General features: G+C 38.8%; 1 protein-coding gene across 1 annotated transcript in view; it reads left to right on the forward strand.

The window, feature by feature from the left end:
• The window catches only part of LOC137407345 (cytoplasmic dynein 1 heavy chain 1-like), an 85,535-nt gene extending 67,220 nt beyond the window's left edge, over nt 1–18,315 (forward strand). Inside the window, exons 67-84 of the mRNA XM_068093969.1 lie at nt 42–173; nt 389–511; nt 778–885; nt 1,614–1,784; nt 4,583–4,822; nt 5,806–6,037; nt 6,612–6,741; nt 7,492–7,660; nt 9,728–9,898; nt 10,299–10,519; nt 11,750–11,869; nt 12,460–12,622; nt 12,667–12,681; nt 12,775–12,967; nt 13,460–13,602; nt 16,367–16,541; nt 16,867–16,963; nt 17,677–18,315. Of these exons, the coding sequence (XP_067950070.1) occupies nt 42–173; nt 389–511; nt 778–885; nt 1,614–1,784; nt 4,583–4,822; nt 5,806–6,037; nt 6,612–6,741; nt 7,492–7,660; nt 9,728–9,898; nt 10,299–10,519; nt 11,750–11,869; nt 12,460–12,622; nt 12,667–12,681; nt 12,775–12,967; nt 13,460–13,602; nt 16,367–16,541; nt 16,867–16,963; nt 17,677–17,842 (2,769 nt within the window). The 3' untranslated portion in view covers nt 17,843–18,315. The remainder of the gene's footprint in view (nt 1–41; nt 174–388; nt 512–777; nt 886–1,613; nt 1,785–4,582; nt 4,823–5,805; nt 6,038–6,611; nt 6,742–7,491; nt 7,661–9,727; nt 9,899–10,298; nt 10,520–11,749; nt 11,870–12,459; nt 12,623–12,666; nt 12,682–12,774; nt 12,968–13,459; nt 13,603–16,366; nt 16,542–16,866; nt 16,964–17,676) is intronic.
• Nucleotides 18,316–19,666: the final 1,351 nt, after the last annotated feature.

Raw genomic sequence — 19,666 nt, forward strand, 5'->3', positions numbered from 1 at the left:
GCTATGTAAACATAACTGACTCACTCTTATCCATCCTGCAGGGAGAGTTCCAGCTGAGACTTAGACAGCTTGAGAAGTCACTCTTGCAAGCTCTCAATGATGTCAAAGGTAGAATTCTGGATGATGACAGCATCATAACCCATCTGGAGACCCTGAAGACAGAGGCACGAGAGGTGAGTGTGGATATCTGATATCTCACTTTGCACCAGGATTTACTGTCAAAAGCGAAAAGTAGTTCGAAATATAAATTTTGTTCCTAGACCTTGACTGTCGCTAGCCTAATCGTTTGTTTTTGCACTTCTGAATAAACTGTATAACAATTTAAAACTTATCATTTTCAGTTGTATGCTAAAACGGTTAAGTATGAACAATCGTCTTGTCTTTACAGGTAGCAACTAAAGTAGAAGAGACAGACACTGTTATGGCAGAAGTAGAGTCTGTTTCACAGCAGTACATACCTCTGGCTAACAGTTGCAGCAGTATCTACTTTACACTCGAGTCTCTCAACCAGGTAATTTGTGCTGGCAGTGTCTGGTTCCAAACTTGTAAGACTAGATGAAGTCTGTTGATTAGCCCCCTAGCGTTTTAAAGAGGCATTTATCCTTTGGCAAAGCGGCTTCAAAGGGATTTTTTTGTAATCTTGAAAATGTAGCTTATGACTCAAGTTGAAATTTTATACAATTGCAGGTCAGCCTGCATTCCATTGCGTATCTGACTCTGCATTACGTTGTTTGTCTGAGTTAACTGAGTGTATTTTTACGTCTTTGTCTGTTCCAGGTTCACTTCCTATACCAGTACTCTCTGCAATTCTTCCTCGATATATTCGACTCCTCTCTCACCAGTGACCAGCTTATTGGTATCAAGGGGCACCAGGAGCGGTTGAGGGTAAAGAATAATTTCCATTACTGTTGCTAAAGATGGGCCTATTAACTCTTTGATATATAATCCAACTAAATGTGTTACTAGCAGAGTTGAAGATATGATTGTTAGCACTTTAGACACCATCGGCTAATAAATACGCTGTTCAGGATTTCCCAGTGTTATCGGCAGCATATATAGAACTTCTCTATGGTATCGGCAGCATATAGGATTTCCCTATGGTATCGGCAGCATGTGTAGAATTTCCCTATGGTATCGGCAGCATATATAGGATTTCCCTATGGTATCGGCAGCATATATAGGATTGCTCTATGGTATCGGCAGCATATATAGGATTTCATTTCCCTATGGTAGCAGCAGCATGTATGCATTCCCCTACTTTTCAAAAAATTCAAATGAATAATGCCTACGGTCTATCTCTTACACTTTTGTGTCAAGTTACCAAACGTTTTTCTTTTAGAGAAGTGATCAATGATGTTTTTTCCACATTTTGTCGCTGCTAGTAGTTTGCAGCTAAATATGGCTATTAAACCTTTAAGCAAATTTTCATATTTTTTGCCAAGTTTGACAGAAAAATACTTTTAGAAAATTGTTAAGCATTCTGGACAGAGAATCTTGACTTTACTACTAGATGAGCAAGTGTCTGGTGTGTTCTTTCATTTTTAAGCATTATATCGATAAAAGTTGAAAGCCTCTTTCATATCAATCCTGATAAGATGGTACTAATCTTGTAGGTGATCAGCAACACACTCTTCCAGGCAGCATTTAATCGGGTGGCTCGTGGCATGCTGCACAATGACCAGATAGGGCTCGCTGTTCACTTTAGCAGAATAGAACTCAAGCAGAATGCTCCCTCAGCTGGGCAGCTGTACGAGAATGAGTTTCAACATTTCCTCAGGGCTCAGGTAACTAAGGCTACGTCTTAAGTTGTGTTTTGGCGCCATGATCGCAGCCCTTGTTGTAGCCCGAGTGCTAGTCGAGGTGGTATGTTAGAGTATGTGAGCTTCTATCATAGAAGAAATAACTACATTGTAGTTGCATTTCTCAACTTGTCAATCAATAACCTCTGTTTACTGCTCTATCAAGTTAGTCAATGTATCTACAGTCAAACCTTGAGGTACGAGATTGAAATAGAGTTCGTGTATCAACCCATTCATGCGTCAGTCAACTAAATAATTTAATTATAGTGTCAAGTAACAACAATGGAATAAATGCATTTCAAACCTATAAAGTATGTTGTTATCACTGTAAATTATTAAAACAAAATAAGTATATTTTTGATAATACAAGTTATAATAAAATTATAAATACTTGTGTATGCTTTACTGATGCAGAATAAAAGCGAATAAAAATTTAAATAAAAGAAACATTTCATTTAATTTTTGTTACCCTGGTGACTGATGAATGTGACCCAATGTTACTCTGATGAATGTGACCCATTGTTACCCTGGTGACTGATGAATGTGACCCAGTGTTACTCTGATGACTGATGAATGTGACCCATTGTTACCCTGGTGACTGATGAATGTGGCCCAGTGTTACTCTGATGACTGATGAATGTTACCCAGTGTTACTCTGATGACTGATGAATGTGACCCAGTGTTACTCTGGTGACTGATGAGTGTGGCCCAGTGTTATTCTGATGACTGATGAATGTGACCCAGTGTACTCTGGTGACTGTTGAATGTGACCCAGTGTTACTCTAGTGACTGATGAATGTGGCCTAGTGGTATCAGCATGGCTGAGAAAGAACATTTTCGTAACAATAAATATCAAGGCCAGTTTTTTAGATGTCTAAAACCATGATGATAGCAATGAATTTTTCATTGCATGAATGAACAAAAGCTTCTACATATACGTATTTGCAGAAGAAAAAAAACATGGTTTTGCTAACACTAAATTAATATTTTTTATTTGATCATCATCAAGTACAAATTATAGAAGTACTTCAGTTGGACTGGCTCACAAGCTTCATATATACGAGTCAGTTATGCGTATATAACTGACTCATATATATATAACTGACTCATATACCATGGCCAGGTTTTGGTTATTTCTATACCATTTTAATTGATACTATTTGATGCGTCACCGCTGTTCTTCACAACCGCTGTTCTTCACAACCGCTGTTCTTCACACCACTGCGTTTTCTGGACCTATCATTTCACCCTATCGTGTCACCCTATCGTGTCACCCTATCGTGTCATCCTACCGTGTCACCCTATCGTGTCACCCTATCGTGGCATCCTATCCTGTCACCTTATCGTGTCACAAAAAGGACACTTAATTACATTATTGAAGTAGACAAAATAGCAGAGTATTCGATGCAGAATAAAAATGTGACGTACTCCAGGTCTTGTTCATCGTGCGTGCCATATACTTTGTGGCAACTTCTCTGAAACAGGTCATGTCTCAAATTTTGGCTCGTATAAAAAATTAGCATGAGCCGAGCTAATGCATCAACAACACTCGTACATCAGGCTGCTCGTAAGTCAAGGTTTGACTGTAGACCTGTGCTAAAGTATGAAGCCACCTCATAGCTGTTGTTGAATGCATGAACTTTGATACTAGTGATACCTAATAAGATTGACTGAAACACAACAATATATCATATTATTAATATTATAAGTTCTTGTCGTGATGTCATTGTTTTGGTGAGTTGTAATATTACTTTTTCCAATTCTACAATACTTTTAAGGTCCATTCAGTGTTATAGCAGCATAAGTATAATTGCTTTAATTGGAATTCATTTTTGCCTTCAGGATGTCATATTAAGATTTCTTTTAGTTTTCTCAACTGTTTGAAGTTTCTGTTTCTCACCATTATTTCAAGAATACTATGCGTTTTAAGCAATCGTAAATGCTAGTTGCATTTAGTAAAAATATTGATACTAGACACCGCTTATTGATATACTCGCCAGAATATCACTCCAGGGCTAGTGGATATAACATAATGATAGAGAACATCCTGGACTTTTCACAATGATACCACATTTGTTTTTATATTTCTGTTTTTCAAAACAATTTAAAATTGGGTTATTTTTAAAATATTATATCACTCAAAGTGGCTTCACACTTGCATATGGCGGTAGTTTATATTAACCAGTAGCTTCTTGAGTTTAATTTAGAGTTTACTTTCATTTAATTTAGAGTTTTTGTTGACAACGTCTTTCTCTTAACTAATGTTTCATGTTGACATGTTTCTTTTAACTGGTGTTTCATGTTAGTCACTAGTTTAACCAATGCAAGTAGTTAATGATTACTAACTCTCTATCTTTTCTCTTTAGGTTTCCTCGGTAAGTGTATCTTTGCCGGATATTTAATTGATTTCTGTAATACAATGCATGTATCTGGTTATAATTATAAGCGCTCCGGTGATTTACAAATTACTGTTTGTCCGTGCAGCTAGGGTTGGTGGTAAATGATTAGCCACCGGTGCAGTTCTGAGTGGTGATGGTTGGATAATCCTTACCCATCCATCCACTCACCAGCAATGTCTAACTGTTTCTAATTTAAACCTTTTATAACCCTTTGCAATTTGTACATGTACGCGTCAGTGGTAGTCTGTGGTGGTCTGGTCTGATCTAACCATCTGGAATTATCGCAATGCTGGCCTCAATTGATTTGAAGAAAAAAAAACATTTTGCTGGAGACTGGTGGCGTAAATCCTAAAACTTTAGCATTTCAATAATTGTTGTTGACAGAGTGCAATGGTAGACAGCAGTCAGAAACCTCCAGCAGGTCTCACAACCACCCAGTTCAAGGGAGTGACCCAGCTCGCTAGCTTGCCTGTCTTCAAGGGTATTATACAGAGGTTGTCCTCTCCTGACGCGCAAGCTTGGCTCCAGACTGATGCTCCAGAAATTAATGTGCCTGCTCTTTGGGATGTGGCCACGACTCTTACCTCTGTCGGCGAGTCTATTCATAGACTTCTTATCATACAAGTGAGTCTCTATTGTGGTTTACATCTATTGCTCTGCAATAGAGGTTTTATAACTTTTATAATGGTTTAGTAACGTTAGTAGGTTTTATGCTTGTAAAGCTGTTTACTTGGAGATGGCAGTGCAAAGGCATTTTTATTGTATTTTATTTAATGATTCGATGTTAACTTCATTTTGGTGTCAAGCCCTTTAAAAATTTATTTTGGTGCACCAATAGCATCCCTATCCAGAGATAGAAATGCTAGTGGTGCAGTGGCTGCTTTAAAGGTGATGGAATACGGATGAAGTCGTCTCATGTAATAGCGAAAAACATTTTGTCATGTGATAGTGATAAACTTTTGTCATTTGATAGCGATAAACTGTTGTCATGTGATAGTCATAAACTTCTGTCATGTAATAGCGATAAACTTTTGTCATGTGATAGCGATAAACTTTTGTCATTTGATAGCGATAAACTGTTGTCATGTGATAGTCATAAACTTCTGTCATGTAATAGCGATAAACTTTTGTCATGTGATAGCGATAAACCTTTGTCATGTGATAGCGATAAACTTTTGTCATGTGATAACGATAAACTTTTGTCATGTGATAGCGATAAACTTTTGTCATGTGATAGTCATAAACTTCTGTCATGTGATAGCGATAAACTTTTGTCATATGGTGCTAATCAAAACAGAAATCACTCAAAGTTCATCCTTAAAACTGAAGTAAGGCTTGGTACTTGTCAAGGATGGCAGCATCTTGCTGTTCCACGCAATGCTTACGGTTTCATTGCGTCCATTTCACACGCAACTTTCATCTGTGTGGCCGAGCTTGCAACTGCGCTGTGACTGCTCTGTAAACCAGTAACTCATAGCATGCTGAGTTGATGTTAGACAGTGTTCGTGTGTTTGTTATGAAATTTTCATTTTCTTTTCAGTCAATTTGCCTGCCATTCTCTGTGCCTTTTTACTGTTCTCATTGTATGTGGCGTGTTATTCTTGCAGGCTCTCCGACCAGATAGGCTGGTGAGCATGTGTCACTCGTATGTCTCCACCTCCCTTGGTCCACAATTCCTTCATGACATAGAGCGAGAGCTAAACCTCGCAGATATCGTTGAGAATGAGATAAAGTGTGGAACCCCCATCCTTATGTGCTCAGTGCCTGGCTATGATGCCTCTGGCCGTGTCATGGACTTGGCAGCGGAGTTAGGAAGGCAACTAACAGATATCGCTATAGGTATATGCCTTACAGTTTACATGCCTTGTTTTACAGGTCATCAACAACTGTAATGTGATATTTATAGGTATCAATAACGGGCTATTGTTGGGAGAGAGCATCAGCATTGCCAAGGCCCTTGTGTTCTTTCTCGACATGGCTGATGCTCTTCTTTTAGTTGCCCAGATTATCCTCGGAGCTCTCTTCTGTTTACTGTTATTTACTGGATTATCAGCAAACATCATTTCAGCTGATCATTATCTTAACATTGTCAGCAAATCTATTGGATTTTATCTGTTGTTTATTGGATCATAACTGATAATCAATTAAAAACAGTTTCACAACTTATTAGATTATCATGAACTGTCCTGTTCTCTTATTGGCTGTCAATGTACTGGAAGTTCTCCCATTGTATAGCAGAATCTGTACTGTCCTGTTCTCTTATTGGCTGTCAATGTACTGGAAGTTCTCCCATTGTATAGCAGAATCTGTACTGATTATTTTTAGGTTTTCATCTTTTGCGTTACGTATTCAGTAATGTTCGCTCAGATTCTGTGCCCGCCTACTCTGATGTTTTATTGTATTCCGTTCACAGGCTCAGCAGAAGGTTTCAGTCAAGCGGACAAGGCCATTAACTCTGCCATAAAGACTGGCCGCTGGGTCATGTTGAAAAATGTGCATCTCGCACCTTCTTGGCTCGTTCAGTTAGAGAAAAAGCTTCATAGGTTTGTTGTTTATTGGGTTCATTACCACGATATGTCTTCCTTTGCTGAATCTTTTTTTACTTTTCGTGATAAGTATCTGATAAGTTTCATGATAACTTCTCCTTATCATGTCCTGTATTTTAAAAAATACAAGTGCAGTAAGTTGTGTACGGACTTGAAATGTATATTTGGTGAACAGATGTTGAGTCAGGTTTTTCAAGTGTTCTGTGGTGTCAGGCCTGTTTTGTCTTAAGTTCATACAACTTGCCTAAACACTATGTTCACTGTTAACTAACAGGGCATTTTCTCAAGGACGAAGGTAGGTCATAGGATGACTTTTCATACACATCAACAATGTTGGCTTTGTGGAATAATTATTGTTTGTCAGCTTATTTGAAAATAATTTTGAGTGTTTCATTGGCTTATTTTCTATATAATGGCTTTTTATTGGCTCTTAATCTCATTAATTCTGAAAATTACCTTAATGCAACAAATTGCTGACAGCTTAAACCCGCAGTTGTGTTCGCATCTATAATAGGCAGGAGAGACATGGTGTTGCTTGGTCCAAATTTGATTAACTTGTGGTTTAGCAGTGCTCTGGCAGTCTTTCGTATAGCCATTTTTAGATTTCGGTCTGTCAGAAGCTCATTCTTGCTTATAATGAAACCAGTAAATGTATAGCCAATGGTCTAGTTTCGTGAAACATCATCTTAAACACAATTTATAAATATTTTCTCTCTTGTTCATTCAATAATTTCCTACTGATTTCAGTCTGCAACCCTCTCCAGCATTCAGGCTCTTCCTTACCATGGAGATCAATCCTAAACTACCAACCAACTTGCTCAGAGCCGGGAGGGTGTTTGTCTTTGAACCACCACCCGGTGTTCGCGCCAATCTTCTGCGAACCTTCAGCCAAGTACCTGCTCAAAGAATGGCCAGGGTAGGATTTGAATTACAGTAAATCTGATTGGATCAGTTGCACATCTGTCACAGACTCAAATTATGTTACTATATTAACTAAACGAAATATTTAAAGCAAAAACCCAAGCTGTTTGCCATAACTGAAGAATCAGTCCTTGTAGAAGGTGTGGGGCATGAGAATTTTACAAACTGAATACAATAATAACTGTTTCCTATGTTGATACATACATGTATGTGTCAACATATGATGCATGTATATATCATATGTATCATCAACACATGATGTATATATCAGTCAGATGTGTTTTACTTTATCTGCCCTTTTGAGCAATGGTGCATTCATATGTTACTATGTTTTTCCTTTGCTGCCTGCACACTGCTTCATATAGCAAACCAGTAAAGAATTAGTCATACGGAATACTAATGAACATTTTACATTAACTATTCTTATAGTACTTGAACAGGTTTGATACAAGCAAAACTAGAAGTGAAGTAGTAACAAATTGCTGGCTTTTGAAGTAATGCAGTAATGATAAAATACTGATTGTAATAATGAGGCAGTGGCACATGGTATTGGTAACTTTAGCTTCCTTGACAGTATGTGAAGGCAAACCTTGGCTTTTAATCACCTTGAGATTCATACTAATCTCCAACATATGATAATTTAATTTTTTTAAATGATGCATGTTGGTTAGTAAAAGTAACAACGTTAGTACAATTTAAAATTTATAAATGCTATGCAAATTAAAGTAATTTAGGCTATATTTATCGAGTTACCCCGTTTATTTTTGTCACTCTCTACCATCAAACATCTCAGCATTGTTGAGTCTGCGCTTCTGTCAACATGTCATTAGGTTACATTGATAATAAAACCTTTTTCCTGATTGTTACGATGTTAATTTAGAAACACTTATATAAGAATTGGACTTATAAATGTTTATTTGTATTTACCTGTATAATAAAAACACACTACGCATATACAATATCTTAAATAAAAGTGTATCAATGATTTTTTTTTAAATCAATTTCGTGAAAAATTAAACTGCCTAGGGGTCCAAAATTTTCCAAAACAACTTGCCTGCGAAAGGGTTAAGGCTCAAACACATTAGGTGATATGCAGTCCGATATCGCATGGAGCCAATCTGCGCTTGGACCCACCTAGTGAGTCGATGCTGAGCGATAACGCTAGACTTGCTCTATCAGGACTTCATGGTTCACAAGGTGAATTTTGATTGGTCATTTTTCTCCCGAATGCAATGCTCTAGCTGCTAATTTGTTTGTTTCAAGGTTTACCAACGTACAGCAACAAGATATTGCTATTTTGTTACTATTGAAACATCATTAAAATGAACACTGAATTGTTCATAGATTTAATAATAGCAAACCTAGTTCTGTGCGGCACAGCACACAAGAATTACAAATATCCCCAGTTAAAAACCAACATTTGGGAGTCGACAGTTGCGCGGATTGACCATCTTAAGAATGGTAAATATTTATTATATTAAAAATTCCAAACTACTATAAAGTAAATTATATATAAAAATCATTAAATATTATCGTAAAAAATATAAGAATCGTTTTTTCTTATGTTTTCTTGTAGTGTGCAATTCGTGAAAGGGAGATAGGCCTAACAAAAGCAGAAGTTGTTTATGTCATTGTCTAGAACGCGCCATATTTTTTAATTTTATTAACAACTCCAAATAAACTGCTGATACAGAATTTTATTGGTTGCTTGCGGGCGTGCCCCGTTATCGCTCGTGGTGAATCGACCAAATGTCCAGCATCCTCACGCCAGCGATATCCCCGCACTCATGATGCAGGCAATAAAATCGCCTAATGTGTTTGCGCCTTCAGTGATAAGATTTTCTTTCATTGCGATTATTAGTTAATCTTGAACATAGATTAACTAAAGCATGGAATAAAATAAAATGATTGAGCAATAATGCATTCCCATGCGTCTTTTAGTTAGTCAAATGGATAATCTGCTACATAGCCATAACAACTATAGTTCATGTTTGTTATTAATCTGCGCTTCTGTTTGTTTACAAGTATTTTTTGTACTAATTGCATAGCTGTACCACTTCAGGCACCTAATGAGAGAGCCCGGCTCTACTTCCTCTTAGCCTGGTTCCATGCCATAGTACAGGAACGTCTGACATACACTCCGCTTGGTTGGAGTAAGAAGTACGAGTTTAATGAATCTGACTTGAAATGCGCCTGCGACACCCTGGACACATGGATAGATGATACAGCTAAGGTACCTGCTGTGGTTGTCACTGAGGTGTTAGTAAATGAAGGCTGTCATTATTGTAGGTTAAGTTTATCTTAGCACTCTCTTACATGTTACTGTTATGCTATAGATGAGATGTTGCTATAGCGGTTGATGCTATATGAAGAACGTACTATTGTGGAGCACAAAATGTTTATTGTATGTTGTTGGAGATGCTATCTATAGATTTAGTGTTCACAGTTCTGATCTCATAAACTGTTGAGGTACTTGTACTCACTGTGGTTGTTCAGTAATTAATGAAATGGCTGGAAATGCGCTATCATTTGCTAGTTGTTAATTTTATTACCATTACTTGTTGGTTAATTTTATCCCCTTTGTGATTTATTACCATTACTTATTGGTTAATTGTATTCTCTTCACAATTCAGGGACGCAGCAACCTGCCTCCAGAGAAAGTGCCATGGGATGCGCTTAGATCTCTGCTAGGGATGTCCATCTATGGAGGTAGAATTGACAACGAATTCGACCAGAGACTGCTTGACTCCTTCATCGACAAGGTTTTCACAGCAGAGACGTACAGCTCAGATTTCACCCTTGTTCCTCAAGGCAATGGAGTTACTAAGGGTATCGCTATTCCAGATGCCATCAGGTGCCTTTAATACCTTCACTCCTGTTTCTTGTAACAACGTGGGACTAGCTCTGTACAAGGGCTCACTCTGGTTACAGCTTGGGTGAATCCTGGAAACATTAAAGATAATTTATGAGAGATTTTTGTTAATAGTATGACCGGCACCATAATGTTGATGTACAACCATCACAAGCTTCACAACTAGTTTCATCTTCCAATTTGCTTACAAACTTTCAACTATGACACCAACATACTACACCCACCATCGTATGTTTCAGTTTTTAAACTTTCTGTTACTACAAGCTTCAATCCACTATCCCGACTCCTCCGCTTTACTATTAGATTACTAACTTTTAAAGTACTAAATTATTCAACTCACTCATTAATTCCTGATTTTGTTTTTATGTTTCTGTTTTGTCATGTAAGGAAAAATGTCATTTTGTTGATGATTGCTAGTAAAATATCCAGAATTTTAAACATACCAAATGTGATGCTACACTCAGTGGCATCACATTTGGTATGTTACACTCAGTAGCATCACATTTGGTATGCTACACTCAGTGGCATCACATTTGGTATGCTACACTCAGTGGCATCACATTTGGTATGCTACACTCACTGGCATCACATTTGGTATGCTACACTCAGTGGTATCACATTTGGTACGCTACACTTGGTAGCATCACATTTGGTACGCTACACTCAGTGGCATCACATTTGGTATGCTACACTCAGTGGCATCACATTTGGTATGCTACACTCAGTAGCATCACATTTGGTATGCTACACTCAGTGGCATCACATTTGGTATGCTACACTCAGTGGCATCACATTTGGTATGCTACACTCCGTGGCATCACATTTGGTATGCTACACTCAGTAGCATCACATATGGTATGCTACACTCAGTAGCATCACATTTGGTATGCTACACTCAAAAGCATCACATATGGTATGCTACACTCAGTAGCATCACATTTGGTATGCTACACTCAAAAGCATCACATTTGGTATGCTACACTCAGTAGCATCATATTTGGTATGCTACACTCAGTAGCATCACATTTGATATGCTACACTCAGGGCACTACACTCAGGTTGTAAATATAAAATAGCTATGATCTGTTAGTCTTGCCGATAAAAGGCAATAAGCAATTAAGCGGTTTCCAATATTGGCTCATTGTAGCGCACGTCATAATCTACTGCGCTTGCAGTAACTCTTGGCAATAAGTTGCCTCCCTTTGTTTACAGGAGGGAACAATTTGTACAATGGGCTGACAACCTGACAGATACCCAGACTCCAGCCTGGCTTGGACTCCCGAACAATGCTGAGAAGCTGTTGCTCACCAATCAGGGCGCTTATCTTGTTAGGTAGGTGGAAGGCGTGGCTCGTCTACCCTCAATATTGCCTTTTAGGGACTCGGAACTCCGCTAAGATTATATTACTGGTGTGTATGTTGGAGTGTGGTTGCAACAGCCAAATCTACAGCCTCCAGCTTTAATGCACACACCAATGTGCATTCAAAAAATCTTGTGAGAGCATTTTGATTAGTTCAACAGTTTTCAAGACGCTTCGGATGATCTATATTTGCTTGGAACTGCTAGATGTAGTTGGCTGCTTGGGAGTAGGTTTTAAAAATTGTTTTTAATTTTCTGACAACTTTTCACATCATACAGTCACGGTCTATTGTTTTCAGCTGATTGGTCACTATCCTGTATATTCAATATTGATTGGTCCCTATCCTTTAGATTCAGTATTGATTGGTCACTATCCTGTGTACTCAGTATTGATTGGTCAGTATCTTGTATATTCAGTATTGATTGGTCGCTATCATGTATATTCAGTATTGATTGGTCGGTATCTTGTATATTCAGTATTGATTGGTCGCTATCATGTATATTCAGTATTGATTGGTCACTATCCTGTGTACTCAGTGTTGGTTGGTCACTATCTTTTGTAGTCAGCTTTTGAAGATGCAACTATTGGAAGATGAGGAGGAGTTGGCCTACCAAAGCAAGAAGGAGAAGATGGCACACAGACAGGTTTCTATACCAGATGCACGGCCTGCATGGATGAGACAACTTCTTAGGAGTGTGTCTGACTGGCTGAAGATGGTTCCTCAGGTAGACTTCATTGTTTGTTGTAACAAGTCTGCTCTTTGCAACAGCCAAAGTTACAAGAGGTCTTTTGTTTGGCTAGACCACATTCCTTGCAAGTTTTTGCTTTAGGTTTGTTTTCATTAATTTTTATGTTTCTTTTCATTCTGATATTTCAGAGTCTGACCTTACTTAGGCGTACAGCAGAAAACATTAAAGACCCCTTATTCCGGTTTTTTGAACGGGAAGTGTACAGTGGAGCAAAGTTGCTCGCTGATGTGCGTAGGGATATGCAGGACGTGATTCTTGTTTGTCAAGGCGAGAAGAAAGCCACCAATTATCTTCGGCAGATGAACTCGGATCTTACCAAAGGTTTCTATGAGCTGCATTACTTGTAGTTGTCATACGCTTTTCTTTAAGTTTTAATCTCACCTTTGGGAGGTTCAACACCGTGGCTCATCAGCCCTGTGTTCAAGCTTACAGTGAAAGTGTTTGTAATATGCTGTCATTTCTAAAGCACGAATCATATCAATGGCACAATGTAGCATTATTTGTGTTTCTGTAGGGCTCTTGACTGTCTGTCACCCTGAGCATACATGTACAGCATCAATAGTAGGGTATTGGGAGGGTATTTGATGTCTCATGAGGTTAAATGTCAACTATGTTTGTTGCTATCCTGTTTGGGTTCATTATACTCACACAGGAATATTCTCTGAAAGCATTATGTTCCAGAGAAGTGAAGTACTTCTCTGGAACATAATGCTGTCGCTAAATTCAGCACTACTCGCAGCTAATTCTATCCGCTATATACTTAATACACATGTCAGTTGAGTCAGCTTGTTGGAATCAGTCTGTCTGATGCAGGTATCATACCTTCGTCGTGGAAGCGCTACACCATACCGGCTGACATCACTGTCATTCAATGGATCACTGACTTTACTGAAAGGATTAAACAGTTCCAAGGTCTGAGCAAAGCCTCACAGACTGGAGGTCCTCTCGCACTCAAGGTATATCTTCTGCTCTGTACACTTCTCTTGCAAATTATCTCTATCAACCCCTTCATTTTCTCTCTATTTATCATTCAATGTTATTTTTATCGTCAAGGTGTTACTTGTCTATTTTTTTATATTGTCCCAGTTTCGTCGTGATATGATTTCCATTCAATCATTTGGTTTTGTTTAAAACTTGCTTTTACTTTTCACGCATTTTGTTATTCTGGTTATTCATTTAATTTATCTTAATGTTTATCTACATGGCAGATGGTACCGTCTGTGTTTGTCTCCATCCAACTACATGGTAGATAGTATCGTCTGCGTTTGTCTCCATCCAACTACATGGTAGATGGTACCGTCTGCGTTTGTCTCTATCCAACTACATGGTAGATAGTATCGTCTGCGTTTGTCTCTATCCAACTACATGGTAGATAGTATCGTCTGCGTTTGTCTCTATCCAACTACATGGTAGATGGTATCGTCTGCGTTTGTCTCTATCCAACTACATGGTAGATGGTACCGTCTGTGTTTGTCTCCATCCAACTACATGGTAGATGGTACCGTCTGCGTTTGTCTCTATCCAACTACATGGTAGATGGTATCGTCTGCGTTTGTCTCTATCCAACTACAGGGTAGATGGTACCGTCTGCGTTTGTCTCTATCCAACTACATGGTAGATGGTATCGTCTGCGTTTGTCTCTATCCAACTACATGGTAGATAGTATCGTCTGCGTTTGTCTCTATCCAACTACATGGTAGATGGTATCGTCTGCGTTTGTCTCTATCCAACTACATGGTAGATGGTATTCTCTGCGTTTGTCTCTATCCAACTACATGGTAGATGGTATTGTCTGCGTTTGTCTCTATCCAACTACATGGTAGATGGTATCGTCTGCGTTTGTCTTTATCCAACTACATGGTAGATGGTATTCTCTGCGTTTGTCTCTATCCAACTACATGGTAGATAGTATCGTCTGCGTTTGTCTCTATCCAACTACATGGTAGATGGTATCGTCTGCGTTTGTCTCTATCCAACTACAGGGTAGATGGTACCGTCTGCGTTTGTCTCTATCCAACTACATGGTAGATGGTATCGTCTGCGTTTGTCTCTATCCAACTACATGGTAGATAGTATCGTCTGCGTTTGTCTCTATCCAACTACATGGTAGATGGTATCGTCTGCGTTTGTCTCTATCCAACTACATGGTAGATGGTATTGTCTGCGTTTGTCTCTATCCAACTACATGGTAGATGGTATCGTCTGCGTTTGTCTCTATCCAACTACAGGGTAGATGGTACCGTCTGCGTTTGTCTCTATCCAACTACATGGTAGATGGTATCGTCTGCGTTTGTCTCTATCCAACTACATGGTAGATAGTATCGTCTGCGTTTGTCTCTATCCAACTACATGGTAGATGGTATCGTCTGCGTTTGTCTCTATCCAACTACATGGTAGATGGTATCGTCTGCGTTTGTCTCTATCCAACTACATGGTAGATGGTATTGTCTGCGTTTGTCTCTATCCAACTACATGGTAGATGGTATCGTCTGCGTTTGTCTCTATCCAACTACAGGGTAGATGGTACCGTCTGCGTTTGTCTCTATCCAACTACATGGTAGATGGTATCGTCTGCGTTTGTCTCTATCCAACTACATGGTAGATAGTATCGTCTGCGTTTGTCTCTATCCAACTACATGGTAGATGGTATCGTCTGCGTTTGTCTCTATCCAACTACATGGTAGATGGTATTGTCTGCGTTTGTCTCTATCCAACTACATGGTAGATGGTATTCTCTGCGTTTGTCTCTATCCAACTACATGGTAGATAGTATCGTCTGCGTTTGTCTCTATCCAACTACAGGGTAGATGGTATCGTCTGCGTTTGTCTCTATCCAACTACAGGGTAGATGGTATCGTCTGCGTTTGTCTCTATCCAACTACATGGTAGATAGTATCGTCTGCGTTTGTCTCTATCCAACTACATGGTAGATGGTATCGTCTGCGTTTGTTTCTATCCATTATTTAGTATTGCCGCTACTTACAATTCGCTATTACTCCCCCATTAGGGTTGCTCGATAGTCGACTGTGATAGTTGGTAGTTGTCTTCTCGACAGGAATATGTTGACTATTTTTAGCCTATCAAAACATCCGAAACTTATATATCGTTATCGAGTAACAAAAAAGAATATAACCCGATAGTTTTGCAGATAGTTGTTGTTTTTTTCTGCAGATTTTTTTTGCAGCTTTTCCTTTTTCCATCGCTTCCCACAATCCTTGATCTTTTCAGGCACATGTGGTCATCTGGCTAGTGAAGTTATCTTCTCGATAATACCATAATAGGATAGTTTTACCAGCTGCCAAATCACGCGATGGCCTAACTATCTGTGAACTCTGTCTGCTCATTGATAATTCTCTATCGCTATTGTCCCGCCGATAGCTATCGCTATTGGCGGGACAACTCCAACGATAGTCGATCACACCTTTCCAAACTACAAATGCCATCCCTACTCCCCATTTGACACTTGCTATAACTTGTTTGAATTTATGCCTCGCTGTTAGCCCTCACCTAACCCCTGAGAATGTCTTACGTCAACCTTTTTAATTCTCCTTACCATTTATGATGCTCAAGGTAGCGGGTGTCTTTCTACACCAGCCAGCTTTTGTATTGGACCACCCTTTGATTTTCTTATTAGTGGTTGTTATCCTTACTGTAAGTGGTCTGCAAGGTATGTGGATGTTTCATAATTACGTTTATCCAACTCTGTGTTTCAATTTACAGAACTTGAATGTTTGGTTGGGAGGCCTGTTTATACCCGAGGCCTACATCACTGCTACAAGACAGTATGTGGCTCAGGCTAACAATTGGTCTCTTGAAGAGTTGTCTCTTCAGGTGACTGTCACAGAGCCAAGCCAACAGAAGGTTACGCTGGACGATAGGAGCTTTGGAGTGACTGGTATGTGCAACTTACTCCATTGCCTATATGTTTACAGCAACATGATCTTTTGTTTGTTTTAGCTCCGTGTCATTAAGTGTCTGTGCGGTATATACATGAGATACTTGGTTCACTGGTCGAGTCGGTCCCTTTCATTTCTACAGGCAGTCATTTGAGAAGCTGTCATTGTTACCTACGTAATTCATTTCATGTTGTTTACTTGTTCCGGTCATTCGATGCTTGTTGGGTATGTCGATATGTAGGATGTCTACGGATGCCTCCTTCATCACTGCACTGCTTCATCATATTTCCTTGCCTCTAGCTATTTACATGTATGTGTTTGTAGGCCTTTCATTGCACGGAGCTACATGTGATAAGAACGTGCTCTCTGTGTCAAGCACCATCCAATCGGAACTGCCACTCGCCCTACTCAGCTGGGTCAGGTAAGGCCTCCTTTTATATTCACCAACTTTATAGCCTTTTGAAATTGTCTCCCTCTTACCATGTACATTACATGTATTGTATTTCACACAAAATATATTTGTTAAGATTTTTGAATTTTTATTCTCTCATTTTAGTAAGGCCTAGTGATTTCATTTTTTGGGATTTACTACCTGCTCAGTAGAATGCCACATGTTGGTTGGTATAGCTACTTAGCCGCATATAGTTTCAAAGGAAGCATTTAGGGTGTGAACAGACCTTCTAGGTCCGCCAACTGTTCTGAATTCATTAGAAGTAACTATTTGAATACTTGATTGGATAACTGAATAAGAGTGCGTACTTTATTGAATAACTGAATAAGAGTGCGTACTTGATTGGATAACTGAATAAGAGTGCATACTTGATTGGATAACTGAATAGGAGTTGTTGGATCAGCCAGATCTATTAATCTGCTATAGTACAACAAACACTCCAAGGAGCAAATGCAAAAGCTGTTATTTCATATGGCTATGCAATCATAATAGGCTTGATGTGTGATGCCTCACTCTATGGAAGATAACTTGGACAAATGTTTGCCATCTTATAGATTTGGCTAGTTGTTCGTTTTTTTTTTGCATTTTTTAGCTTTTGTCTTGTTGTCTGCAAAGGTTACTTGCTGTTTGTGTTAGCTTATAATCTGACTAGTGGTATGTATCATTTCATGTATGTGATTCAGGCTACAAGGTGAGGAAACTGCTGGTGAAAAGGTTACCTTACCTGTCTACCTAAACCCAAGTAGAGCTCAGCTGCTCTTTACCCTCAAATTCAGTGTGGATGTGCCTGTCAAGGGACACAACTTCTATGAGAGGGGAGTCGCTCTCACCTGTTCTAAACTTGGATAAAACCATTTCAATGGATTATCTGCCGGCTGGTGGATACTTGAAGACACATAGTATTGCAGTATAAGCATTAACTTTATTTCCCAGTAGAGTGTGTAGTGAGTGATATTTGTGTTGTTCTATGTTGCCAGCTGAAATTGTGAGTGACACAAAAGTGTTAATTTCGTAGGCTGCAGCCAAGTGTTCCTTTTGATTTATGTGCTTGCATTTTTCCCTGCAAACAGAAACATTCAAGGACACACGCTCCTAGCTTTTGATTTATTAAGCTTTCCGCAGGTGCGACCCTTTCGATGGCAGGTTATAAGAATGGTTTTGTGGTAGCATATATGGTTCTATTTGTCATATTAAATGCCTACTCGGGGTCTGTGTGTCTCAACTTTCAGGATTTTAGTTTGATTTGTATGTTGTCTGGTAGTTAATTGTTCCACTGGTTGTCTTTGATAATAATCAATAAAATAGCTCTAATTTCGCTGTAACTTGCAGGATTATATATTGACTTCTGTATTGACAGCATGAATATTTAGATACGCGTCTCTGAGACAAATAGTCAGTAAAGTTGTCAAAACCTCGGACTAACACATTTAAAATCAGCAGTTGTACGCCCTTTGTTGGTCAACTCATGACTGATAATTCTCTTGGTATGCAAAATAACATTTATTAACCCATGTGTATGTGGAACATCCCATTGATGAAAATGTATTGAAAGATTAGCCAACCTTGACATTGCACACAGAGCAGTTGATGCTACTTTATACTGTGATGGTCTGTGGCCTCTACAAACAGTTATGGGCACATAGATACCATCGCCTTGCAGGCTCTTTTTAATTACCAACAAGAATACACAGGAAGTAACTGAGTTTTCTCCAGTAACCAACAGTTAGGCAAAGACTTGACATGTGCAACAGGCATCCCCTCCTGCCTATACTAAGCCATTAATCATGACTTGCTTGAGTACATGTCCGCCTTGATGCTACTATCATAAAATATTGTTCACCTGACTCAGATGGGCAACAGCTGCCTTTTCCCCAATGCAGCAAATCCTGTATGTTTTGTATTTGCCTACAGCGTGTTTCATGGCAAAATCTGTTTCCAGTATCTACGAAATCGCTATACCTCAGTAGATTATTTATAGATATTCCCTGACAGATGTGAGGTCAAATGGAATATACTAACACAAGTGAAAAGTTGCGCATGACTGTTAGTGAGTTCAGTTGGCACGTTTAGCTAAGTGTTTTATATTAGTTTCGTAATCATTATAACTGCAGTTATGTCTTTTGTTCCAGAGAGTATCCGCTTACATCTTTCATGGTATTATATCAGTACTTTTTTTAAACATCAACACCCCAACTTACCAAAGCTGATCACTATTGCCACCAACATCTGGCTCAGTACACCCACACTATCTCTGCATTACTTAAAACTAATTAGACACGACATAAAACTCATTCCAATGAGCAGTCAATTTAACGAATAAACATATAAACATTCTTTTATAAGCTGTAACATAGTCATGAAACTAAGTGGTATTTGAGACCGTGAGCTGAATGAATGGCCACTGTAGGTGGCATGGCTGTCTCTTACATGCATGAATTGACTTACTCTGAATATAGTGCCTACGGGCTACTGTGAGGCAAATTTGTTTTGTTGTCAAAGTAAATACAAGCAGGTGGGTGATATTTAGTGGACAAAGAGAATTCAATGTGAGTACACAGCTCTAAACTGGATTAAACTTTGAGAAACATCTTATTTAATTACATCACAGTTCAGCGTAAACATAATAATAACATAAAATAAAATAAAGAGCCTCAATGTGTGTTCAATTTGACA

This window comes from Watersipora subatra, chromosome 10 (assembly GCF_963576615.1).
Source record: "Watersipora subatra chromosome 10, tzWatSuba1.1, whole genome shotgun sequence".
NCBI lineage: Eukaryota > Metazoa > Bryozoa > Gymnolaemata > Cheilostomatida > Watersiporidae > Watersipora > Watersipora subatra.